General features: G+C 37.3%; 3 protein-coding genes across 3 annotated transcripts; 2 read left to right on the forward strand and 1 right to left on the reverse strand.

Annotated features, from left to right (window-relative positions):
* The first annotated feature begins 988 nt into the window (after positions 1–988).
* Positions 989–6,110, forward strand: LOC140758909 (probable galactinol--sucrose galactosyltransferase 2). The gene is made up of 14 exons (XM_073095304.1): positions 989–1,301; positions 1,385–1,608; positions 1,709–1,799; positions 2,018–2,066; positions 2,200–2,291; positions 2,392–2,502; positions 2,580–2,702; positions 3,614–4,024; positions 4,118–4,259; positions 4,491–4,558; positions 4,715–4,849; positions 4,935–5,152; positions 5,260–5,348; positions 5,439–6,110. The coding sequence occupies exons 1-14, from the start codon at positions 1,111–1,113 to the stop codon at positions 5,784–5,786; spliced, it is 2,292 nt and encodes a 763-aa protein (XP_072951405.1). The 5' UTR covers positions 989–1,110; the 3' UTR covers positions 5,787–6,110.
* A 429-nt stretch (positions 6,111–6,539) lies between these two features.
* On the reverse strand, positions 6,540–15,795 carry LOC140758911 (dolichyl-diphosphooligosaccharide--protein glycosyltransferase 48 kDa subunit). Its single transcript, XM_073095307.1, has 13 exons — positions 15,444–15,795; positions 15,104–15,240; positions 14,882–15,007; positions 13,414–13,467; positions 13,136–13,249; positions 11,342–11,397; positions 11,226–11,267; positions 9,554–9,629; positions 9,287–9,358; positions 9,072–9,197; positions 8,890–8,994; positions 7,823–7,906; positions 6,540–6,735 (listed from the first exon to the last, which is right to left on the reverse strand). The coding sequence occupies exons 1-13, from the start codon at positions 15,715–15,717 to the stop codon at positions 6,688–6,690; spliced, it is 1,314 nt and encodes a 437-aa protein (XP_072951408.1). The 5' UTR covers positions 15,718–15,795; the 3' UTR covers positions 6,540–6,687.
* A 2,286-nt stretch (positions 15,796–18,081) lies between these two features.
* LOC140759349 (DNA-binding protein EMBP-1-like) lies at positions 18,082–25,648 on the forward strand. Its single transcript, XM_073095885.1, has 9 exons — positions 18,082–18,504; positions 18,567–18,650; positions 18,731–18,882; positions 18,980–19,037; positions 19,163–19,211; positions 19,296–19,564; positions 19,757–19,834; positions 24,628–24,753; positions 25,192–25,648. The coding sequence occupies exons 1-9, from the start codon at positions 18,274–18,276 to the stop codon at positions 25,363–25,365; spliced, it is 1,221 nt and encodes a 406-aa protein (XP_072951986.1). The 5' UTR covers positions 18,082–18,273; the 3' UTR covers positions 25,366–25,648.
* Positions 25,649–27,953: the final 2,305 nt, after the last annotated feature.

The raw sequence follows: 27,953 nt of genomic DNA on the forward strand, positions 1-27,953 counted from the left end.
TAAGAGAATAAAGTAAATTCTCTTACTTTAGATATCTTTGTTCTATGTCGATTATTATTATTATTATTTTTGAAATAGCTTTATATTTGATGATGTAATGTGGATAAAAATAATAAAATAATTATTAGTTTTAAACATATTTCTTTATTTTCCCTACAATAATAATAATAATTATTATTATTTATATTCATCTAAGAGAAAGGATAATAAAAAGTTTAAATCTTATCCTTTATTCCGGCTATCGCATCAAACAGTTTCTTAACTACCGAATACTATCTTGGAATTGGAATAAAAGTTTCTTTATTCCGAAATGAGTGCTCATTTTATTTTTCATTTTATTTTTAAGGCGAGTGCTCATTTATTCTTATTCCAATTTCTCCTCTTGCATCAGTTCACGAGAAAGTGACGGACGTCGCTTATTTTTACGTCACCGTTAAAACTTCGTCACGGCATCACGTTATCAATTACTTTTCGTCGATTGTTTAATTTCCTCACAGAAACCGACGAACCGAGAGATAGTAAAAATGATCACGGCTTCAATACATTTTAAAACTTTAATTAAAAAAATTCTAAATATCCCCTAATTTTGGACCAACCATTGTAAACTTTAATTTAATATACTGACACTTTTAATTAACTGAATAGAGATAACGAATGATTTTATTTATATTAAATAAATATATATTTAAAGAGAAAATTTAGAGTAGCTCAGTGGTGTATAAAAAGAGAAAGTAACTCTTATTTTAACACATTAATAATAATTTTTAAATATGAAGTATTATTAATTTTGGATGAGAAACTTAAAAAATATAGTGAGAGTGATGCACAGCGAAGTGATTTTGGTGTAAATACATGGGATAAAATGTATTTAATTAAAGATCATTGTCTATCTATTTCCTCGCTACCGCCACGTGTCAGTTAACCTTTTCAAATTCATTTCCCTTTAACCGTCATGGCGCTATATAAGGCCACTCCTTGGTCGATTCTTTTCGACTCTCTTCTTATCCCATCAGTCTATACATCTATCGGAGAGGCATTACTATATTCGCTTCTTATTCGCGTAAATACCGAATAAGTTATACCTGATTTGGAGATCAGGGGAAAGCGACGATGACGGTGACCCCAAGTATAACGATCGACGACGGCAATCTTGTGGTACACGGCAAGACTATCCTCACCGGCGTACCGGACAACATCATCCTCGCCCATGGTTCCGGCGCCGACCTAGCTGAGGGCGCCTTCATAGGCGCCGCCGCCGACGACTCCAAGAGCCTCCACGTCTTCCCGATCGGCGTCCTCCAGTAAGCTCGCTGCCTCGATCGTTGTATTATCTCGTCCGTTGGATCGGATCTGGGGTTGATTGGACTGTCTTGTTTCGGTGCAGGGGCCTGCGGTTCATGTGCTGCTTCCGGTTCAAACTGTGGTGGATGACGCAGCGGATGGGCACGTGCGGGCGAGACGTGCCGCTCGAGACGCAGTTCATGCTTCTGGAAACGACGGCGGATCCGATCAACGCCTACGTGGTGTTCCTACCGCTGCTGGAAGGCCCGTTCCGGGTGGCGTTGCAGGGGAACGAGAGGGACGAGATCGAGATTTGCGTCGAGAGCGGTAAGTTTCGAGCAAAATATAGAAATTGGGGATCTGATGGTAGAATACACACAAAACGGACGGCTGAATTTAAGTGAGATATTTTTGATCGTGTGGACAGGAGACAAGGCGGTGGAGACGAAGCACGGGATGCATATGGTGTACATGCACACCGGGACAAATCCGTTTGAGGTCATCAACCAGGCAGTCAAGTACGTGACACTAACCTAATTTCTTTGTATTTGAATATTAAATATTGCTTGATTCTAGATGTTTCACGTATATTTACGTTTGATCTATATCTCAAAATGGGAAAAAAAGAGGCTCTCATTAGATATATTAGTTTGAGAATTTATGGTTTTTTTCTTGCATTATTGGAGTTATTCGATTACTGATCTGGTGTATGGTGATGGTGAATGGAACAAATTAGGGCGGTTGAGAAGCACATGCAAACTTTCCATCACAGGGAGAAGAAAAAGGTTGATACGTCTGAATTATAATAACTTCTCGTTGCTTTCTACGCAAGTGATTGATTGTATTCGGTGGTGTATATATATTATACAGCTATTTGTTTTGCAATAGCTTTGACTCGACTTGCATTTATTACCACAGCTACCTTCTTTCCTCGATTGGTTCGGGTGGTGTACGTGGGATGCTTTCTACACTGACGTCACCGCCGAGGGCGTCCACCAAGGCCTCAAAAGGTGGCGCATCGTAATTGGTTCTTCCACATCGCCTTTTTTTGTTTTACAATAGTGGACGCCATGAGGACTTAATCTGGGCCCTTGATTTCTGATCACACAGCCTGTCCGATGGTGGGGCGCCGCCACGATTCTTGATCATAGACGACGGGTGGCAGCAGATCGGGAGCGAGCTCAAGGAACAGTCGGGAGCCGTCGTCCAGGAGGGAGCGCAGTAAGAGATCATTTTAACCAATCATTCTCATAATACGGTGTACTGCAGCCGACGCATCATCCTACGGTGTCTTGCAGGTTCGCGAGTAGGCTCACGGGGATCAAAGAAAACGCAAAGTTCCAAAAACGGGACGGTGAGAAGGATCAAACCCTTGGACTCAAGCTGCTTGTCGAGGAGGCAAAGAACCGCCACAACGTTAAGTAAGTATTATTTTAATGTTGTTATTTGGAATATGAAATTAATTACTTAATGAATAATGACTGGGCACCTCCAAAATTATCATACTTGTTACTTAGTTTCCAATATAATATGAAATTAAAAGGACAGCACCTTCTCAAATGCTGCACACTAACTCGACCTACAAAAAAAATCGTCATTAACTAAATTAATATATGTACATAAGAAGTGTACAATTTTATGTTAAAATTTTGATTTTAATTTTTATTAAAACTTTGTACCGTATAGATTATTATTATTAGATTATTTTATTTTTAGTGCCTCAAAAAAAAAAAAAAACTTTGTTATTTATTTTCTTACGAATCAATTATCAAATAAATGACCTTAATGTTTTCGAGTAAATTTTTAAAAAGGTTATGTAAAATAAAATGAAACCAAATTTTAAAATAAAACAAGAAGTATTTTATTAGGTACTTTATTTTTGAAAGTTGCATAATATTCTCTATTTCATTCAACTAAGTTAATTCATTGTGTTCTTGAGTTATTAAAAGTGAATTATAAGGGTTGGAAATAATAATAAAATCAAAACAGCATAGTGTTTTTTGATGAAATTCTCTAAAACTTTAGTAGGTTCCAATTCTTTTTTATAAATTTTTTCATAAAATGTAGGTTCCAACGTCAAGAATATGTTATTTTCTTCAGAAAACTTTAACATAAAGTTTACAATTTAGCTCGAAGTTAGTAGCTCAAAGTTGCATGTATGCTCTAGATAATCTCTCTTTTTGTGTATATACCCGTCGATATCACTTACGTAGTTACGTTACTTTTGCTTTTAGTAGCAACAAGTTAGAATTTGCTCTCTTACGCTTGTGTTATATCAATAACAACACGAGTGGAGTGAATCGGCTTTAATAATCGCGTGGTGATGGTGAAGGTGCGTGTACGTATGGCACGCCATGGCAGGGTACTGGGGTGGGGTGAAGCCGGCGGCGGAGGGGATGGAGCACTACGAGAGCGCGCTGGCGTACCCGGTGCAGTCACCTGGGGTGATGGGAAACCAGCCGGACATCGTCCTGGACAGCCTGTCCGTCCTCGGGCTGGGCCTCGTCCACCCCAAGAAGGTGATCAGCTTCTACGACGAGCTCCACGCCTACCTCGCCTCCTGCGGCATCGACGGCGTCAAGGTGGACGTGCAGAACATCATAGAGACCCTCGGCGCCGGCCACGGCGGACGCGTGTCGCTCACCCGCGCGTACCAACAGGCTCTCGAGGCCTCCATCAGCCGCAACTTCCCGGATAACGGTTGCATCTCCTGCATGTGCCACAACACCGACACGCTCTACAGGTATGCGTCTGCCTCTTACTTCTCGTCTGCGCGCGTGTTGTTGATGATCACTACGTGTTCATTTGTGATTGGATGGGGCTCGGTGTTTTGCAGTGCTAAGCAGACGGCGGTGATGAGGGCGTCGGACGACTTCTATCCGAGGGACCCTGCATCGCATACTATTCACATATCATCCGTGGCTTATAACTCCCTGTTCCTGGGAGAGTTCGTGCAGCCCGACTGGGATATGTTCCAGGTCAGTTCAATTTGCACACAGCACCCTACGCCATACCAATTTGCGTTTCCGATCCTATTTTCTCTATTTCCATTTATCATTTTTATTCCTAAAATAATTCTTTTCCAGGATAGAAGTTGATATAATATAGGATACGAAACCATAAATTCACTTCAATATAGGGTGTTATATGTTAATTTTCATTGGGAATTTAGTTGATATATACTGACCTGATGTCTGAATTGGACCCAGAGCCTTCACCCAGCAGCAGAATATCACGGCGCAGCTCGAGCTATCGGTGGATGTGCCATTTATGTTAGGTAAAAGTTATCTATCGCATGTTAACATCATCAAATAAGACCAGACTCTACTTTCTTCTGCTTGTTTCTTCTCCACGTTTTTTCCTCACAACGAGACGAAGATTTGTAATCATAGAGTCCTATCTATTGGTTTCAATCATGACATTTATGTAACAGTGACAAGCCCGGCCACCACAATTTTGACATGTTGAAAAAGCTAGTCCTACCAGATGGGTCGGTCCTCAGAGCCCGACTACCAGGCCGGCCCACTCGAGATAGCCTACTCTCCGACCCTGCCCGAGATGGCACCAGGTGAGTTTTCCTCCTGCGTTATTCCTATCTATTACCGATAATTGTCACATATTGGTATTTGTAACGTGGTGTTCCAATGCTACAGCTTGCTCAAGATTTGGAACGTGAACAAGTGCTCTGGGGTTGTGGGGGTGTTCAATTGCCAGGGTGCAGGGTGGTGCAAGATTGCTAAGAAGACGCTCATCCACGATGCGGCTCCCGGAACACTCACCGGATCAGTGCGCGCGGTTGACGTGGATAACATAGCTGAGATCGCCGGCCCGGGATGGGGTGGCCAAGCCGTCGTCTATGCCTTCAAATCAGGTTGATAAATGTTGCTCTCATACTAACTTCATGATGCGTTTATCCTTTTATCTCATTAAGCACAGTCTGATATATACCCTCCTTTGTTGGTTTTGTTATTAAATCAGGAGAATTGGTTCGGCTACCTAAAGATGCTACCTTGCCCATCACCCTCAAAGTTCTTGAATACGAGCTCTTGCACATTTGCCCTATCAAGGTGACAATCTCTATATTCATAGCTATCTCTCAAAAGTCAAATGGAGAAATAACAGCCATCTTAACTCTTTCTTTATTAATTTTGTTGCAGGTGATCACATCAAACATCTCCTTCGCACCGATCGGTCTTCTCGACATGTTCAATTCCGGCGGAGCCGTAGAGCAGTTCGACGTTCTCAGGTCGTCCAACAATGAGGATGAGAACTACAACGACTCGACATCGGTGGGGAGTGAGAACAGAGCAGCCACCGCAACGCTGCTGCTCAAGGTCCGAGGCTGTGGACGTTTCGGCGCTTATTCCTCTCAGAAGCCACACAGGTGCACCTTGGACTCGTCGGACGTGGAATTTAGCTACGACTCTGTCACCGGCCTCGTGACCGTTAACATCCCGGTGCCGGAGGAGGAGATGTACAAGTGGACTTTGGAAGTCCAAGTTTAGGGCTTTGCTGCTTCCTAGGGAGGTGATAGCCTGATAGGTGGTAGCGGTGAATGAATGACGTTGAAGGGAGCTTGGTCTTGTAGTGTGGTGTTCTGCATCATTCCACGCAATATTACGGCCGCTCATATTTATCTAGATGAGTAGTTATGTTGCATTTAGTTTTTCCTACCGGTATCTATCTGCATTATAATAGTTGTTTTACCTCGAATGCCATAATTTATCCATCTCTATGTGACGCTGGCTATGATGAGGTAATTGAAATTTCTTCTATTATGTATGTTATCTTAAGATGCTAATCAATAAGAGCACAATTGGACCAATCAACTTGGGGAACATTATTGGAATACAGATAACATGACGAGCTGAAATCAGAAGCAACCGAGAGATAAGAAGAAATCTTTGGTGTACTTTCTTCGTCTGTTCATCTTTGAAGCTACAAGTAAGAGATTCTCTCATTAACCACATTCGGAGAACAGGAATAGCAGAACGACAAACAAGGCTCAGTCATAGGAGACTTTGATAGATTAAGAGACTGATAAATCTTAGCTTGTGATCTTCCACCACAGTCAACGACTTCTCTGGATGATGTTATGGTCGGGACCTTTATCACCCATGAAATATTTATTTAATTCCAACACTATCATGATATACTATCATATTAAGAGGATATTAATAATGTCCAGACAGTCATTGCCAACATACTTCTTTAACCTACTGCTTCCAGATAGCAGATAACCATCAGACGAGATTAACTGGGCTCTAAGAAGTTGATAAATATTGGCATTAAAAAATTATAATCTCTGAAGTAGCAGCCAACATACTTGGTACTAAAAAGTCAAAAATTCGGTGCACAACTTCTGTGTATAAATCGTCAGTTAGTCCTCACTCTCCTGATAACCATCTACTTGTGATACAGGTAAACAATGGAGAATATGAAAAATGCCGCCATCTGCAATAAAAAAGGAAATGGTTAAATAGTTTGCAATATAAGTGCAAAGGTATTACAAGACTGAAAACTCTTCACACAACAGTCAGTTGAATCAAAATAGCAAAGCCAGGAAAATAGTGCAATACCAATTATTTTTGTTCTATTTAGTTTGATGTTTACATTGCATACAGCCTGTGACTGTCAATGTGTTGTCATAATCATATGATACACGATCTTGATCTTGGGATCAATAGAAAAATAGCTAAACAATTGAGATCTCATCCTTGGATCTGGTGTTATAAGGACATGATATAGAATCAACTCATTAAAGGTACACCGTCCTTAGAATGCATATATTAAAATTTGATCATATGATAAACATATTAGATCAAGTTTAATTGGCAAGTTATTTTATATGGCAATGGTCAATAATAGCCTTTAGCTCCTATAAGTAACATCCTTGTGGCTTTAAAGTATTACAAGCAACAAAGAAAACAAGAGACTGAGTTAAGAGCTAAAGCAACATCTAGTAATTATCAATCAGGGCTTGTTCATCCTATAGTTTCAGCAAAAAAGTTGGGTGACACAGGGTTGAACAGATTAACAATTATGTCTTGGATGAGGAATTTTGCATATTAAGTTTACTTGGATAACAAAATACAACTAGGCACAAGAAAAAGGATGTTCGTTGAAAAAACATTTTCATCTGTCATAACACAATCTTAGCTTAGTAATGATACCATTTTGTATTTGATCTATTGTATAAAGAATAACCAAATCTAACACAACAAATATTTGACTAATTTTTTTCTAGATAGTCAACAAAGAATTTGTTCTCTTAACATTTTTGTGTTACCCAATATAACAAATTTCAAAAGATAGAAAGCAAAAAAAGAAAAAAAAGAAATATTATTTCATGATATGACTTGCAATTCAATTTGACTAAACCCTTTCACAATCTTCAATACAATTCAATCTTCACAACATTGCATGTTATAGTAAAGGATACACATAATTAAGAAAGTTCACAAAAATAGAAATCATGCAGGGATTCATAGTTAACGAATATTCCACAACATGCAGAAAAAGCTTTAATAAGAGCACTTACAGTTGAAAAGGATGCCCCATAATAAGGATATGCTGCTGTTATGAACCTCTCATACTCATTGTGTCTGAAAGGACGAACTGGAATCTGCAAAACAAATAGCTTTAAGAGTTTTGATGCAAGAAAAACAATATCCACAAGTACAGTCCGATACAATTACTGTTTAAGATTTTCAAAGCATGATGATTGAAAATTGCAAATCAGTATTTGTAAATATAATAGCATTCATGGTTCTTTAATAGTATTGAAACCTAGCTTTGTATATACCTACAGGAACATGTCAAAATATTTAGCATCCACTAGATTTAAAGGACTTAAACAGGAAGAATAATACATGTAGCTTATCCACTCAAATGAAATGAGTAGATCCTCTTCCAACTTTCTATTTCCTTTTTTCATCCAACTTGAAGGTTGCTGACCCCAACACTACAGCAGATGGAACCTCTCAAATCAGAGACTAGACGTAGGAGTCAACAATGACTCCAAAGAATAAGAAAAAAGTCCTTATCCCACCAAAATAGAGAAGTAATCATAAAGCCACACCTGTGTCCATCTTGCAGGATGATATGTTGAATGTAGGTCACAACACCTGAATCTATCCTAATAAAAAGAGTCTCAGGGTTTCTATTTCAGAAAATTTTGGAGTCTTCAGTTGCATTGTTAATAGAAGCAATCACAGTAGTGAAGATGCGTAGATGATTATTGGAGCCTTGTTTTAGTGAGAAAGCATGGAGACTCCATTTACAACAGACAGATTGGGACATAGGTCCGCGGCTATGAATTGTAGCAGCAACAACTAATTTCCTTCCTATTTTGGTAACATACTAATTGTGCAGTCACCAACCAGAAGGTTCAGTGTCAATACTTCCAGAGATTTATAAACTGATCCAACTATATGAATAATATCAATCAATTTTGATGTCTGTTCAGTAAATTTAACTGTTAAAAGATCCCTGCATCCTGAAAAGTAGATCATTATGTTTTATAATTCTCACATAGGAGAAATCATGATCAGAAGCTTCAGTACCACATGTTACAGATGGCAATAAAATCATGTTGACAACACTAACCTGCTTTGAAAGAGAGAGACTTGTATATCCAAGCTTCTGGTACTCGACCTTAAACTGGAAAACTCCGTAAACATCAGGAACTTTAAAGGATGTAGAGTAAAGACCCTGTAGAGCATAACATAATATCTCAGTTTGATGAGGTTGGAAATTCTACCAACATACACATTTTAATATATGGATACCTTTTCATCATTTGACAAAGTTTTCAAAACATAAGGACTCATCATGTAGAATTGAACTTGAACATCATCAGCTATGTAAGGTTTCCAGCTTGTTCCAGACCATTCATAGATCTCCACAGAGTATTCCTATGAAATATCCAAGTGAGAAACCAAAGGAAAAATATTTCCTATTGTTTTGGAATTATCCGTTTCTTGCACCATTAAGAAGCAATTACCAAGTCATCATTTATACGATACATGGCAGGTTCAGTTGCTTCTCCAACCTTGTGATGGCCGACATTAACAGCCTGTTAAAACAAAAATAACATCCTTGAGTTACTCCTGAACAGATAGTTGCAAATTTTTCACAACCACATAGCAAAACAAAAGATATCTAGAACATGATTTGCTCTCGGCAGCATAAACTGGATCTCAGATAATAAAAGGAAACTGAAACAAGAAGATAACTTCCAGACTACTTATCAGCATTTTAAATGCTTGACCTTGAGATGGCCCCTTTCATGGAAGACCCATTTGCTTATTTCAGCCACAAATTGTTCATTCCCAGATTTGTCATATCTGCTAAAAAGTGAAATCTCAGTACTGATATGTTAGAAGAATTATATAAGATGCATGATCATGGAAAGAACAAAAATGTATATTTCCAACTATAGATTTATCCACCAAAGCTCTTTCATAATGTAGAAAGTAATAGCATAAAAGTAATTATGGCACTTAAGCTTGATAGCTGCAAACTGACTGATAAGCATTTCTGTTAAAGTTGATGTGTAGTTATTTACTAATCTTTAGTTGTTGGTTGTCCTTCATGATCATCATTTTTGCACTGCTGCTCACTTTCTCTTCTGGAACGTTCATGTTTCTACTCTATGGCTAAACAACTAAAATATTATAATTTAACAAGTCCTCTGATTAAGAAATAATCTAAATCAACTAATTAGTCACAATAAGAAAGCATAACAAATGGAACTATAATTCCGATTGTACCAACATAATGCTCTAGTCAAACTACAATATTTTGTCAGACAGTTCATATATGTCATCATAAAGCTGGAAAGTAGTTGCAAAAATTAGCATTGTTTAGTTCCAATATATAGTATAGTTAAAGATTCTTGTGTGGGTAGACAGTCTGTTCTTCCATATTTTTGAGACTTAAAAGGTGCTCCTCTGCACTGCATTTTGAAGTCGGATTTAGTAAATCAATTGTTAGTTCAAATTTATTTGTAACTCCTGACATCTTCTTGTGGAAGGTGGACTATTTCTTTTTTGTTGGAAAATCCTCTTCCGACATGGCATCATCAAATGATACTAGTCTTGGGTAAGAATCAACAACACACTAGAACGCCCTTGTTGACGATCCTTTACTCTGACAGCATCTAAGGTTCCTCGAACAATGTGATATTTCACAAGTATCATGTGCTTAAATACATGATGCATCCTTAAAGCTCATCCTCTATCTAATTAAACATGACATAATATCAAACGGATCTTATCTTTTCTACATGTATAGAGGGGCTATATCTTAGTCTCATTAGCTTTTATGATGATAATTCAATCCATCAACCCAACTCACTGCCTTTTATGAACACTAATTCTATATCCTAGTTAAATGCCATATGTTGCCAAACTTGAGCTCTTCCCATGTTTGTTAGATGAAGCCCCTCGCGGACTCCCTTTGGCTAAGCCCATGATATGATTTGCATAGCTCTGCGACACTCATTTACTTTTAACATCAATTTCATAAGTATAATTAATTCTATAGTAGCACCTAGAAACTATTCAACATTCTCACTGCTATTTGATATACCTTGACTCAATAAGGGTATCATGATTAGTGACCCATCTGACAACGAAAAACATATGGGAACTTGTTTAAAGACCGAAGGCTTGAAAATAAAAAATAAAAAAATAGCTTAGTAAGATGTTACAAGTTTTAAAGAAAGGCTTGAAAACCAAAATTGTTTTAGTAAACCACCACAAGTTTGAACCTAAAAGGTTAAGACACACGCAATGCCACATGAGCAGTATCAATATGCCACTTCAATGTGGAGCAATGTCCAAATCAGGCATATGCTAAATACACAATTAAAGATAGCTACCTAAATATTGTGAAATGAAAGGTAATATATGGGAAAACACAAAAAGCAATATACTCACTTGGTCTTGCTCCCAGCCTTCTGTACACCAGATCTCAAGAATCTAGTTTTTAAAGAGAGCTAGGTCAGCAGAGTAAAAAAATCTGAAATTCTGAAATGGAGGTTATTGTTGCTTACCGGTTGCTAAACAGATCCAAAGATCCAGATATCAACATACGGGCATTATTTCTTGCCTAATGGAAAGGTATGCGTGGACAATATTAGCCTCATAAGCAAGCCAAAAGATATGAAATATATAAAGTGCCGATATATCAAAATTATAAAGTGCTCGACAATTGAAAAACATTGCAAAGAATAGTTGCACTTTGGATAACTTCAGTAAATTATCAGAAATCAACCATACAAGCCCTCAGGTCTTGTTTACTATTTCAAAGTTGTTCAGACATTCACAAACAAGTACCACATATTTCTAATTTTCTTTAATTATTATAAACTTGTGAACATTTAAGCCTGAGGTAACAACATTGAGTACAACATGAATAACTTGTTTCATGATCATGTATGATTAGCGTAGCATGCTCTAAAATACTAGCTAACATTAGGGCTGTCAAAAAGTTCAAGCTCGTGAGGCTCATGAGCTCAACTCAAGCTTTTGAGTTCTTTAGCTCGACAACTTAATCGAGCTGGAGCAAGCTCGGCTCAAATTAGCTCAAAATATACAGTGTTATATTTAGTTCAATTTATTTATCTAAAGTTAATCTAGCACAATTGGTAAGAATGCCTTTATCCTTACCCATGACCCAGGTTCAAATCGTAGTTGCTACATTTTGCAAGGTAGTGTGTTAAATTTTAAAAATGAAGTTCGACTTTAGTCCCATATCAGAAGTGAACAAAATTGAAGTGGCCATTATATATAGTCTCTTAGACTTTTAATATGTCTTCTCTCAAAATAAGATAATATTTAATATTTTAGAAACGAGCCACTTGAGCTCGTCTCTATTAACTAGCTCAGCTCGAGCTAGAGTAATCTCCATTTCGAGCCTCAAACTCGACTCATTTACACCCCTAGCTAACATTCTTGTTCGCATGTCTGACCCAAGATTCATATCACTTTGACAGCTATGGCAATCTTCTTTCAGAATCACTTTCCAGTATACATCATATCATGAGTAAAAAGGTTTATAATAAGCCTAACCTTTACAGGATAACACAAACAAAGATTCTGCTTTATCATCTCGACTTAATAACAACTCGTCTAAGCCTAGTGTTAATATAGTGCTCTACAAAAAAGCTAACAAACTACTTGAATAATGCAAATATTCTGTGATGTGTGTATATGCAGGTAAGGTGCATTATGACTGCCATATCACTGCCACAGCTGCTCTTTTGTATCAGTTTGCTGTATCAGCTTATTTGTCCATGTCACTAGTTGACAAATATATTGAAAAGATTAAAAGTATCATTTTTCTCTCAGTAAAATTTAAACATATAAAGCTCACAAAAGTTTTTAGTTGATAGTAACTACACACCACGCTATCCATATAATTTGGCTTTGACTAGACCTACTAGAAAAGCATGGGATAACAAAATCAAGTATTAAAGTTTTATCAGTAGAAATAGATATTACAAGTCCATAATTGAACCTTTATCTATTTGGGCACTCTTAGATAAACACATATTAAAACATGTTATAGAGCATGTATTCATCATAACCACACTGTTGATAAATATTAAATGGGCTCATTGAACAGCTCTGTTCTGTTTTCTGTAAAGAATGTATTGCATGGAACCAGGTGGATATATGACTGGTAGAGGTGCATATCTAGGTGACATCACCTTGGTCACTGCATGAGATATATAAAACAGGGAGACTGACTAGAACATCCAAGTCAATTAACATGGCAAGTGTTGAGATACAACAGAAAACAAAAAAGTTTGAAGGTCAGACAATAAAACTAAATGATACACCACCTGCGTGACAGAAACCAGTGATATTGCTGAGCCTGTGAGAGAGGGAGGGCTTGACAACTTAGTCTTTGGGTTTGCTGAATATGCTGAAGGAGAGGCAGAGAGAACTTTCAAAACCTGTCAACAAGGATGAAGGGTGAAAAGGCCAACGTAGTCATTAAAGAGGAAATTAAAACAAAACAAAGGCCTCTTTGTCCTACAGGACCTACACAAGAAAGTAAGAAAACATTTCTGGCAATTGAAGACCTAATAGGTAGGAAAACAGTAACTAAAAGACATACCAGACTATTAGAAGGATTTACTGAATGGCCAATTCCTCGAAATAGTATAGGAGCCTGTTCAAATTATGTTACACTTATCAGGAGCAGAGAGAGAATTGCATAACAATCATGCTTAAAGGCGTGAAACAAAAAAAAAAGTTTATGATAATACATCTGCATCACAAAGATCTCATGGAAATTAAAGACAATAAAGAAAAATTATATAGTTTCTAACTGATTAGTTTATAGAAATGTATAAATAGTCACAGGTTAAAAGCTATGGACCATGGCACTGTTAAAAGGTAGGACATGAAATAACTTTTCCCCTTTAGTTCAATGTTCTAGAAACAAGTATGTGGCTGCATATGTATATACAGCTCCTACACCGTTCCGCATAAACCACAATCCACACAAAATGTAGGCATAGTCAAGCTACAAAATGTGAAACAAAGAAAACGTATAGCATATTTATAGATAGATATTGGTTAGTTTTGATGCAACATCTTCAAAGAAAAATTTATCAGACTTAATTTATTCAAAAGTATAGATACCTATAAGTTTTTATAACACATATTTCTGTTTAGGAAGTCCATACTCCAGAATCAGTCCAGCCTAACACTTGAACAATATAAAGACATATGACTAGTGGAGAGTGTAAGTGCAAAGAGAATCGAAGAACAGGTACAAAATCGAGTCAAAAAGTGAAATTCAGCATTGCAGGACTGTGTCACAGTTCAGTGCATATTCCGGCACAAGATCACATGCATTCTCTTAAGGAAACTAGGCTGGGTATGGACAGCCAATGCAGAATTGATTAAGGAAAATTCAGAAACAGTTATGAACTCAAATTTTGTAATCTAAATGTCCTAAGATGGAGTAAAGATTATCTTATTGCCTATAAAAGAGGACCAGAGACTAAAGGACATGATACAACTTAAGAGAAGTCAAGAGAGACTAGAGGAATACACTTAGAGACTATAGAGGTCTTGATTCTCTCACGAAGCATATTTTCTATCAAAGTGTGAGAATAACTACTTCATTGTCCGACTGCTTGGGATTCAATTTCAGATGCACTGATGCATTTGGAGGAGCTGAATTTGCGAGATCGACCCATAGCTCAAATACGAGAATAATTCATCGTGCGGGACGAGTGCAAAAGGAGACTTCAAACTCAAGCATTGGAGTGTCGGGGTAGTTATGTGCAAATCTTATTTCCACATCTTGATAAATTAATTTGATCCGGTTTAAATGAGTCCATAGTTTTTTCCTCTTGATGGCAAGATGTTTTCCATATTAAAAAATTGTGTACTGGTATTTGTCATGTTTTTCTTTCCTATTTGTTTTCAGCTTTAGATTTCCTACTCGGTTTTTTGGTTTTCTCTTTCCATATCTTTTTAAACCGAATCCAATCTCCCCCCAAATTTCAAATTTTCAGAATCCATATTCTTGTTCCAAGGACCAATATAAAAATGACAGTGAAAAAATAGACCTCAATCTTTTTCTCCCCGAGAATTATATCCGCCTGGATTAGATCATCACCGGCAATAAGAGTATGCTCCCCTTCGGACTCTGAGACGGCATAGCTAGTATGATCAATAACCAGCGCTTCCGGATCCTGAAACAAAGAAATCGAGAATCCAAAAAAAAAGTTGCCAACAAGAAAAAGAAGAAAAAGATATTTATAACAAGTTAATCAAATAACTCCACTTACCTCATCAAAATCTACACCACATTCAGTAGCAATTCCCCGAATTAGATCAGAGGCAGATGAATCCGCCGCTAAAATCAAATCATGCCCGGCATCAACGAAATCGAGAACCGCATTTTGGTCCAACGAGCCACCAAACCCTACAAAGAACCAAAATTCATCAAAATCCGAACTTAAACAGATACACATAATCCCAAAAAAATGAAATATCCAAGAGCAGAGATCTGGGTTTTGGAATAATCTAACATTGAACTAAACTTTACTACGTTAAAATTTCCACCAAAACCATTTGATCCGTACAACAATCCAAAGAACGTCGATCTAAGTTTTCGGACAATCTTACGTTGAATGGAAGGGGCGAAGAGGATTAGACCGTCGTAGAGGTACTGCCCGTATCTTTGGAGCGAGATCTTGGGGTCATCGGCGACCTTAAAGTCGAGATCGAAGCCACGAGATTGAAGAGAGTTAAAGAAGACAGAGTGGGAGGATCGAATCGCAAGGTCGTCGACGAGGACGAGGATGCGGCGATCGGTAGGGTTCTCAGCAGAGAAGGAGTAGGAGAGCAGAGGCACGAGAGAGATCACGGCGAAGAGGAGCAGGGAGGCGACCCTCACCATTGTTGATGGCTCGTCTTCTAGGGTTTTGGAGCTCGAGGGTTTCTCGATCGAAGACTTCCTGACTCCAGTAAATAGAGGGAGAAGAAGATCCAAAATGGAGAGGACGACGCACGTGGGAAGCGGAGGCGTGGTTTCGCGTCGGATTCCCGAGGATCCGAATCTTATCGGGTAGTCGGATGGTAATTTTTGAACCCGAGGATGCACCTTTTAAAATCCATTATGAACCGTTATATATATATATATATCCAAGTTAAGCACCGCTCCAGGAAAAAGTAATTTCTTAATATAATAAATTATTTTATTTTTTTAATAAATAAATCGCTCTTATTGGAGAGTTATTTACATAAAATGCTCTTTGAAGAAGTGAGTTATTCACATAAAATAATACTTTTCTATTATATTAAAAAAAATTAATACATCTATTAAGAATAGTCGTACAGTAATTTCTCAGAGCCCCAATTATAGAGCTGGTGGCACTATGATGCATGGCTTTATATATATTATTTAACTATTAAAATATATTTTTATTTTTATTTTTTAAATTAATTAATATATGTTATTAATATAATTTTAATGAAAATATATAGTTAGAAATTTCTATCAAGATCTTTAAATTAAGGCTACTATTCAGAAGTTTCAAAGATAATTTTAAATTATTAATTTTTTAATTAAATAGATATGCTTAAAAAATGTCACGTAAGAAACACTATGAATAACGCGGTAATAAAATAACTGATATATTTTAATATTTGAAGGATAATTTAAAATTATTATCCGAAGAATTAGAGGCACTTGCAGATTTTTAATTATAGATAAAAATACTTATCAACATAATTCGAAATATTAAATTTAAACTATCTCTAAAAGAAAGATCTTGATGAGATATTTTTAATAGTACTATTTTTATAAAATAAAAATAAAATAGTGGCTTAAATGCTTAATCCTTTGGCGGGCAGAGTTGGTATTTTATTTAATTTTTAAGTGATTTGGAGCTATCCATTAAATGGGCTCAAAATCTGTTGGGCATTTGGGCTCCAAATTTAGAGACCTACAGTCCTATTATAACAAGCTCAAGATTTGGAGCCCCAAATAAAGTCTTAGTGGTGGAGTACTACCGCGTTCTAAATATAGAAACAAGTTTAAGAATTATTAACGCTAGAACAGCATAAGGTGCATTTAAATTGATTTATTTCAGCTAAGTTTTAGACGTAAAGCTTCAATTAATTTCAGCTAAGTTTTAGACGTAAACTCTAAAGGAAAGCTAAATTGACCTGGTAACAGAGTTCATAGATTCGAGTCCTCTAGCGGTCTCATTGAGCGCTACTATTTTATCTAGCTTATGATTAATTTAGTAGGATCATAATTAATCTTAAGAGAGTACAAAGCTCTCCTGGCATTAGTTATGTGATCCATTCACGAGGGAAAGGAATAATAGCTCATGCATTGTTGCAGGGAAATAGTACAACATGGTGCATTCAAAGTGAGTTTTGGCTTTATATATTTGAAGAAACTATATTTTAATTATAAATATAATCTTTAATTTAAGTACCAACTCAGTCTTATATGCAGTATTTTGACATTAGTTTGAATTGATTGGGTGTTATAGAATAGTCTGCATTGAGCCATCAGATTATTGAGAGTGACTAAGGTTATTGTAACCTTTTATCAGACAAAGTAGGCTTTAACGTGGACAATATTATGAAGACAATAAGCACTCTTTTATTTTTTAGAAAACTAATTTTATTATACGCATAGCCAAGGATTCTATAGAAACTCCTTTCGATAATAATTATCTGCTCATTTCAATATAATTTGACTAAAATTACTTTATTACTCTCTTCTTTTATTATAGGATAAATCTTGGGAAGATATTTTTGTTGGAATATAATTTACTCTTCTTTTACTTAGGTCAAAATTATTTTACTTCGGTGAGATTTGTTATGTATAATTATGCCTCTTTCTATTTCTCACTAAACTGCAAATATAAATATTATTAACAGATATGAAAAATTAATTTAAATTAATTTATTTCTATCAAATAAATAAATATTAAAAAAAGAAGAAGTATAGGGTAGCTTAATGGGTATGAAATAAAAGTGATTTTTTGTCATACGTACAGAGAGAAAAGAAAATTATTATGAAAAATTAAGAATAGAGTAGAATTATCCAACCCTTCCAAGTCAGCGCGCGGATCCCGGCATCCAACCCGTCCCCAACTGTGCCCGAATCGGACCCCGTTTTGCGGGTCCCACCACCTCTCCCCTCGTTAGATCCCTCCCCTTCCCCTCCTCTCTCTCCCCCTCTCTCTCCCCACCCAATCCCTCGATCGCCGCGTCGAACTCCAAACCCTAGCAACACCAGCTAAAGCCCCACTCCTTCGACCGTCACCCCTCTCGCCACGTACCCCCCCCCCCTCCCCCCCACCCCAACACACACACACCCCACACACACACAGAGAAAACTCACCCTCCCAATTACTCCCGAACAAGCGCTTATATTACCCTCCTCTACCTTTTTGTTCTCTTCCCCCTTCGGAGAATTCAATTCAATCGTCTCATGGCTTCCGAAGAACACAAGAAGCAGCCTCCTGAAGTTAGCGCTACTCCTGCTGCTACGAACTCCACCACTACTGCCGCCGCCGCCGTGGTGGCGTACGGGAATTCCGAGTGGGCGGCGTCGCTGCAGGCGTATTACGGGGGCGCCGCCGCCGCCGCCGCGGGTGCTCCCCCGGGCTTCTTCCCACCCGGCGCCGCGCCATCGCCCCATCCCTATGTCTGGCCTGCTCAGGTACGGAAGATGAAATTTTGCTTCTTTCCTGTTGAGTGTTTGATTAGGTTTTGCTCCGGCAGATGATGTCGCCGTACGGGACCCCGATCCCGTTCTCGCCGATGTATCACCCCGGCGCGTTCTACACTCACCCCTCCATGGGCGTGGTAAGCAATGGCAGTTCTTTCGTTCAATTATTCTTGTTAATTTTGCTATTGATGGTGGATTTGTTTGTTTGGTTGCGTAGAGTGTGGCTTATCCAGCTGGTGAAGCGGAAGGAAAGACAACGGAAGGGAAGAGCAAGGGATCAGCGGGCAAGGGGAGTTCTGGGACTCCGGAGAAATCGGGGGATGGCGGGAAGAGAATGACATCGGCTTCTGAGGATAATGCTTCAAGGAGGTGCCTTTTTTTTTCAGGATTTACCTGCTAATCTTATTAATTCTTTGATTGGTGGTGATTCGTTTTTGCCTTGTTTCATTTCTTGAATTACGAGTAGTGGTGACAGTGGAAGCGAGGGTTCATCCGATACAAGAGATGATGATGCCGACCAAAAGGTGTGTGGTAGATTTAGTTGATTTGTTCTGTGGTGCTTTGTTTGCAGTTTATGGATAGGGATATGGAGTGCCTTTACTCTCTGTGATCCCATTTGTCATGACTAAGTATAAGCAAGTGTCTTCAGGATTCCTCTGCAACTAAGAAGAGAAAACAAGGCGATTTATTTGCAGAAGGTAGGGCCCAATATGGAATATTTACGACATTGTTTTACTTTCAGTGTTAATGTGTGATGTAAATCTTTCATTGGGCTCTCTTAGGTGGAGCCTCTCAGACTGCTGCGCTCGCTCATTATAATAACTCTACTGCTGAGTCATCATACAATTCAAGGGGCAGATCTGCCTCAAAGCTCCCAGTTTCAGCACCCGGGAGGGCAGTGCTACCTGGTTCTGCAACTAATCGGAACATGGGGATGGATATCTGGAATGCTTCGCCCACTGGAGCTCTTCCCATGAATGCCAGACCTGCTGAAGTGAATGTTGCATCAACAATGGCAGGACAGGATGGAGTTGTGCCTGGACAACAATGGGTACTGTTAGCCTTTTCTCTGGTTATGATGGACGACCATATATTACACTTTTATTGATCTTCTCAATGATTAAACTATGAAACATTGAAACATATTCGTCCTATTTCTTTATCGTTGTCATCTTCGTTATTTATTATTCCTTCTTATAATTCATCGTTCCTTTTGGTTCTCTAACTATTTCTGTCTTGGCAGGATGAGCGGCAATTGAAGAGGGAGAGAAGGAAACAATCCAATAGGGAGTCAGCAAGGAGGTCAAGGCTACGGAAGCAGGTATCTCTTTTATGAACTTTGACAACTTAAAAATGATCATAAGATTGCTCATTCTTTTTTAATGATGTAAGCATGACAGTGTAATTGCTGTCTTTAGTGAAAACAATAAAAGGTAACTTTATTGCCATCTAGGCTTCAAGAAGGTAGAAGTTACATATATCGACGGTAAAAGATAATCCTTGTGAGGTACTCTAAAATTTGTAGATGATATAGCTGATGGTTGCAGAAGTTTTTGACTGAATATTAAAAGGAAACTGGAGTTCTCTGTAGGACATGTTGATGAAACTCTGTTGGCTAGAATAGTAGTAAGGTCTCTCCTTTGAAGAAGAGATTACGGGTCTCAAGGGCATACAAAAAAAAGGTAACTATGGTTTCATCCGCATTTGATTATTTTGAAGATGGGGATATATTTAAGCACTATTTCATGGAATTACAGATGAATTCTTCAATTTTGGTGCCAATGAGATAGCGAGTAAGGACGAGGGGCCAATATTTATTATGATGGGTTAATGCTTATTTGTTATAGAACAATTTTTAGTAAGGATTTACCTGTAGTGCATCCAAGTGTGTCTAATGTTTAGAGGGTTTTCACCTTTCCTTTTATTTTTTGCCATCGAAGTGTTAATGTCATAGAAACAAAATTGCATCATGTTTAGTGTCAGATTCAGTTGGAACTGGCGGGTCTTTCTGTCTTGGACTGAAACTATTGGGATATTTTGAAGCTGGATTTTTTGACGAAAATGTGAATACAATTTGTTAGATTGTTGGAGGTTCCTTTAGCTAAGTTAGTGAGATCAGCATTTCTTATATCTTATCAAAATCAAAATGGATATTGGGTTGTACATCCTTGTCTTTGTCAATACATGAGGTCATTTACTTTTGCTTTCTGAAAAGTTTATAGTTCAGCTTGTAGTTCACCTTCTTTACTGAAATCCAAGCAGATAGAGGGACTGGTGACTACTGTTTCAAAAATCGGTTTATGACCAACATATGCTGCTGAAATGTGTATGCAGTACGTTGGCCACACTGCATAGTACAACCTTCTTTATGCTGAGAGCATCAGATGGAGCTTATTGGAGCTTTAATACTTTGCCAACTAGAATATATGAGTATCTACCAAATGCTCTAGCTATTAAACACTACTTAACAAGTTGTGGGCATGAAACATAAGGCAATCATCTAATTCCTGGGCAGCTGCTCAAAATTTTTATTTAAAAACTACAATTTTCGCTTCTTTCCTAGGAAAAGAGTCATGTAAATAGGTGAAACTAGTTAGATTGGAAAATTGAGGAGGAGATATTGTCCTTTAGCTTCTTCTAAAATTTTAGTTCAGGCATTTTGATATGGCATAAATATATCTTTTCATACTAATTTTCTCTTTTCTAGTAGTTTTTCCTGGACCACTGGCTTGCTAAATTAGTGTGAGTGCCATTTTTAAGTAAAAACCCAGCTTGTCTTCCTGATATTATACCTGTGCATGCAATTAACTATGTGCTAAGTGCGAACATGTGCAAGAAAATCTATTGGTTTTATATTGTATCCTTTGAATCTTTTGGACCCTCTGCTTCTCTGTAGTGCTGTCCATCTTGTGCTTCTTTTGTATTAGCTTAGTTTGAGCAAGGAATATGATACTACTCCATAGCAATACCTCTATAAGATAAATGAGGTCCAAAAGGTTATGATATTATTACATCTAGAGGCAGATTCTTGAAATCTAATTTATTAGAGTATGCTACGTGGATTATTCTTCTCCAATAAGTTCTATATTAATAATGTCCTCCATATGTAAACAAGCTGTCATGTCCTTTTTCTTGTTGTTTCTAGTCAGGTCTAGGAAACTTGCTTATATCCTGATCTAGGGATCAACACCGTGGGAACCACCATTTACCCACTAGTGGTTCAGATGGTCAGGATAAACTAGTTATTTAAACCTAGAATCCTACACGGCATGAATTTAAATTTGTCAGCCAAATCTTAGCATTATGACAATCTACTAGCTCAATCACATGTGTGGCCTACATTTCATGGTCCCTTGCATTTCTGAGGAGAATGTTTTACCAGTAGACCTTGTTAGTACATTTATTACCTCAAGAAGTTAGAGATCATATTTGAAGATTCTGAACCATCCAAAACGAATCTTGATTTGTCTAAAGGAAAATGTTAAATGGAACTTAGAGACAACTCCAAGATCTTGGCTATAATTGTTAGAAGGGAAGATGATTTAGGAAGTGCTATCGAGGGTCTGATATAGTTGCTGAAAATTTGAGATATTTTTATGAGATCCACAAGAACTAGGTTAGTTTTTAGGTACTTATTATTATTTTTTTCCTGATCTGCTGATTGTTGAGGCATGGTCAAATGTTATATCTTGACTTGTTAATTATAAGAATAAGTTCTAAGCATCAGAACCATTGTTCGGTTTCAAAAGGTACCGTAGCTTATAGTACAACTCTATTACTTCCAACATTCTCATGTCAAATAGAAACGACTATGACATGCTTTTGCTACTACTAGAGTCTGGCGTGCTTCATGTGCAAAGAAGTCCTAAATCTGGACCATTTAAATTATAAGAAGGAATTTCTAAAAATCATATTATTCCTGATAGATGTTATAGTCAGAAAGCATGCCATCTACTACAATATCGATATCTTTTTTGACAAAATACAATATTGATATCTTACTCACCTCTTGCACTTTAATGGTTTGGTTATAGTCAAAATGACATGATAGAATATATTTTTCATTTTGTCGTTTTCTTTTTGGAAACAGTGAGGATACAAAAAGAAAGTATGTGGAGACAACCACATATGCATCAATATTTTGTGACCTTTTCTTTTCAAAATTCTTTTTTCCCAGGACATTATACTAATATTTTCAAAATTGCCTTAGCCAAAACCTGAAGCTGTAATGCTGTAATCCAGTTTGAGGTCAAAAGTCAAAACCTGAGATATTTTGCATTCCTTGTGTCATAAACTGGTTATCTAGATGCAGTCTTCTGCTCTCTGAAGCTCATCTTCAAGTTACGTAGGCAATCATTCTGAAAATGATGGTATAGTGCAATTTTATCAAATTTATGTCTGTTATTCATTTGATGCTTCAATTTGTTTGAAGGTCATGATCACATGTGTGCCATGCTGAAGAGGTTGTTGCTTGATGCCTTGAATCCTTAGGATGGATTCACATGGATCAAGACATCTTAACTTAAGATTGTCTTGATGACATTTTGGTCTGTTTGGTTAACTGGTTTGAATTAGAATATTAGACGACCAAAGAGTAGAAACTTTTTCTGCTTCACAGAAGTAGCACATGGAATCAGCAGGGACATTCAAAAATTAGAAAAGGAGAAAGAAGAAAAGCAATGGAGGTTACATTGTGTGTATACCACTCATAAGAGCATTCTTATTTCTAACGCGGCTGTTACTATGAGTATATGGACCTTCTACTCTTTACCTGCATTTCGACTTCAAAATTGAATATCTAGACAGCAAGTTGACCTTGCATAAATTATTAATTTAAGTAATCTCCTCTTTTGAATCATCGGGAAACAATTCCAACATGGCTTTTAGAAAATGGTGAAAGCCTATGTGGATTTACACTGTATTCCGTGGAGCCCTGGTGTCCTAAATTTGGTTTCGGTTTCTAATTGCAATTAAAATGAATGAATATACTTCATTGAATTTCACGTCCATTGCATGTGACTTGAGTCTATTATTAAAATTATCCTTCCAATTGCAACTGATAATGAAGTACTGTATTTTAGTTGAACATTTTGGTGCGATAGATAAACAGCATGGGAGGGACCAAAGGACATACAGAATTTTATACTTTTGCAGTTTTGCTGATGGCTAACTGAATCACCATCTAGTATTTGGGATAACTTCTATTTAGCTATTTTCAGATCTGACCAGACAAGTAAAATTGTCGGGGAAGAGATTGTATAGTGAAATGAAATCATTTCGGAATTTTGGAACAAGTTTTTTTGAAGTCTAGACATTACAGCGAATATTTCTAATGTGAGAAGGAACTGGCTGATATGGGCTAATCATGTGCGATGAAGTCTCTGGTTAAGCACAGAACTCTCAAATATTCGACGAGTCAATGACAATTGGCAAGTATATGAGAAGATTTAACATGATATGGATGGAAATTTATGGATTTAAAAAACAAACCCTTATTCCACAGGTAACCCTTATTAAGACCAACTATTCAGACTATCATAAATATGATCTCAGTAGCTAGGATGTGAGATGCAAAATTTTCCTGTTTTTCATTTGGTCTTTTGCATCAGTATTTAGACCATGTAATGAACTAATATGAAGGATTGGTTTCATTCAAATAGAAGGTTCCTTGAGAGAAGTGGAAGAACAAAACTAATGAGGATAGAGGTAGTAGCAAAAATACGATAGTATTTGATTTAACCCAAATCATTGTACTAAACATAGATAGATAAACCCAAAAAAAAAAAAGATTCTCGTAGTTGATCCGAACTAGTTGGGTTCTGAAGGCTTGTTTGTTGTTTCTTCTGTAGCTTGTCAGTCAGTAATCATGTGTGTGCATGATATGTGTAATGCTTTTAGAAGAGGACCCTGTATATTAAGGATAGCATGGGTTAGAACTATATATAGTTAGTTATATACAATGCTTCATGTTCATGGATTGAACTACTACATGTGCATGGATTAAACTACTATTGTCCTACTGTTTCTTCTGTAATGCCTGTACTTCAGTTAATGTCTATTAAAATAAATCGGCTCTATCATATGGAACCAACTACTTATTTGTGTTGTTATCAGCAAGAATGTGAAGAATTGGCAAGAAGGGTAGCTGAACTCAGCAATGAGAACAGTGCACTGAAGGTAGAGCTCGACCATCTTAAGCAAACTTGTGGGGAACTGGAAGCAGAAAATTCACAGATAATGGTTAGCTCCTACCTGCTCTGCTTTTACGTTATTCATATTGGCCTTTACTGTTATTTCATCTGTCATATAGATCGTCTCTACTAAAAGGTACTTCTTCCTACAAAAATGCAGTTAGACTTGCTGCCATATTTGCATATCTATTATCAAATTTAAAGCTGAAAATCGGTGCAAAGTGGCTTCTGCAGTGATACACCTAATATCTTGTTGTAGCTATTATGTAACAATGTCTTCCAGTAACACTAGTATAACATATTGATGGCTGATCCCTTCTTACTAGACAACCCTTATAATACCCAATTATCATTAACCATTTTAAGGCACTTGAATTCGAAGAGTACAAAGACCCTAAACCTACATGTTGCGCTTGCTATTTGAATGAGATATCTTCCTTTTTTTCAGAAATAACTTGCTAATCGTAACTTTTTTTTACTTAAAAAGGAGGAAATGATTCAATCACATGGACCTGGTATTATCTCTGATTTGGGCATCAACAGTGACTCATCAAAGAAGCCTGGGGTGCGCGACAACAGTGGCCATGTTGATAACCATTCTAACAAGAGCAACGGTAAGTTCTATAGTGGCAGCCGCAATCCTGAATCTACTTCTAGGTGAGGTCAGATCTTTCTTCTCTAACCACCATCCTTGAAGGTTAACTCTTTTTTTCCCACGACGAGGGTCTGTAAAGCTGCCCTTTATACATAGTCATCGTAACTCTGTAGTATTTACAGGTTGTTGCTCGAAGGAGGTATCCACAGATTGATGTAGGAATATTAACACTTAGATCCTAAGATTTTTTTTTGTTTTTTCTTTTCTATGTTTGCTAACTTTGATGAGGGGGAGAACTAACAATCAATTTGGTATCTGAATCTTTTGATTTTACAAGAATGATTTCTTATTTGCTCATCTTCTTATGTAGTCTTTGTCGGAAATTACCTTCCTACTTACTACGATGTTGTTGGCTAATCATAGCGTAAAGTGATCACTTGAGTCATCAGAATGCTTGAATTGCAGATAACATCGTGTTGGAGGATTGCAAGAAAAATAATTTGAGCATCTCATAATCTGACGAAGGTTGCCATGCAATCATGTGCATCGATGCAAGTAGGAAAAAAGTACATCCTTTTGGCTTGCAGTGTAAACATTGAATACATTAAAATATATGGTTAACCCTAGATAGGCATATAAAAATTGATTAAGTTAAAAACTGCTCCACATTGTTAATTTGGACTTAAAAAAATGATCCAAGATAAAGTAAATCTATAGATGTGCAAGTTTCGTTAGGTCGTATTATATATATAGTGCTAATTACTTTGACAAAATGGGAGCAGTGGTTGGATAATGGCAAAGAGAGACACTCCTCTATCGTCTCATCTGGGTTTAACTCTCTGCTCTCAGGAAGTTGAAAGACTACTAAGATCAATTAAATACATTAATTTTAGTTGACAAATATGAAATCCTACTTGTCCATATATCATGGAGCTTGAACTCGGTTATGAACTAAGACATGCTAGTCATAAGATCCATGAACTAACTCTCTTCTCGCCACCGTTTCGGTCAACAGGAGGACCAACCTTTTTTTATCACAAAAATGAAACCTAGCATTGAAGGAAAAGAAACTAGAACGTGACATTTTTTTTAAAATTATTTTAGAGCCCTAAGGTTTGATATGAGATATATAGAGGATTAATTTTTTTAGACACTTAAGATTTACTAAATTTTAGTTAATATCGTAAGCTATCTAATTTAGACTTTTAAGTTATCTGTATCGTCGAACTATTGTTTTAAACTAAATGTTGTCAATGCTTATTTCAAGTTGTCGTGCTGTCGAGTTGCTCCTCTAAACCGTCGAGCCATTAACCTAGACAAACTATTGAGTCAAACCACCAAACAATTTTCTTCGTAATAATTGTTTGGGGTTAGAGTTACTCTCTGATAGTAAAGAATGGTAACAATCAACTCTATAAGATTTAGTTAGTAACTTAGTGTTTGAATAAAAGAGCACCCAACATTTTTTTGATTCTAAGTTGGTTGATGCTCTCAAACATGAGCCCTTGGAAAATGGACAAGTTTTGGGATTAAACTTGACGGTTAGAATAGCTAATGAGAGTACTAAGCAATTCATTAAAAACAGACTAATATTCTTGTTACTTGTATAGCTTTCTATATTAGCAACATTTGCATTAAATAATTTACAGAGCATCCTAATCAGGCAGGTAATCCCATTAAACAAGGGAGCTAACAATGGTTCTGTAAGTATAATCATCAGGAGGGACTCCTCTAAGCACCATATAGTCATGCAGTTCAATGACTTCATTTGCACTGCCTTTCCTACTGACTGCAGTAATAAGCGTTGCATAAGTAATTTGGTCTGGAAGCTGACCTGCGTTAATCATCCCTTTCAGAAGCTCCTTTGCTTGTTGAATAAAACCAATCTTGCAAAGGAAATTGAGTACCACATTATAGGTAACTTCATTAGCCATGAGGCCAAGATTTCTCATCTCATGACAGAGAGCAAATGCCTCGTCAACCCTTTCGCAATGCAGATATTCTTTAACCAATGTGTTGTATGTTACAACGTCAAGCGACACATTTGCTCTTCTCAGTTCCTCGACCAGAAACCGAGCTATATCTACAGATTCCTCTTTGCATAAACCATTAATAACTGAATTGTATGTTACAAGGTTCGGTGTTTGACCTTCCTTTGCAATCTCATCGTATATCTGAAGAGCATCATCAACTTTTTTCTCCTTGTAGTACCCGTCGATTAACGTAGTATATGTATAGATATCAGGAGCCAGGCCAGAAATAATCATATTTCCTACAAATTGTTTTGCCTCCCTGATCCTCTCATGCTTGCATAGGTAGTTGATGAAACTATTATGGGCAACCACATCCCTCACAAACTTCTCTTCTCCAAATTGTTTATGGTATCTAATTGCCTCTCGCACATAGCCATTCCAACAACAACCGTCAACGAAGATTGCATGCGTGAACTGATCTGGAGACACGTGCTCCTGTCTCATGTCAGACAATAAGAAACAAGCCTCTTCAGCATATCCCTGCTTAAAAAGCCAATTCATGAGAGAATTATACACAAAAGCGTTGGGCATCAAGTCTTCTTCCACCATCTCATTAAACAACCTGACAGCCTCTTCCAACTTACCTTCCCTTGCATATCCATCAATCAGGGTTGCGAAAGT

This window comes from Typha angustifolia, chromosome 4 (genome assembly GCF_048772165.1).
Source record: "Typha angustifolia cultivar Huaian chromosome 4, ASM4877216v1, whole genome shotgun sequence".
NCBI lineage: Eukaryota > Viridiplantae > Streptophyta > Magnoliopsida > Poales > Typhaceae > Typha > Typha angustifolia.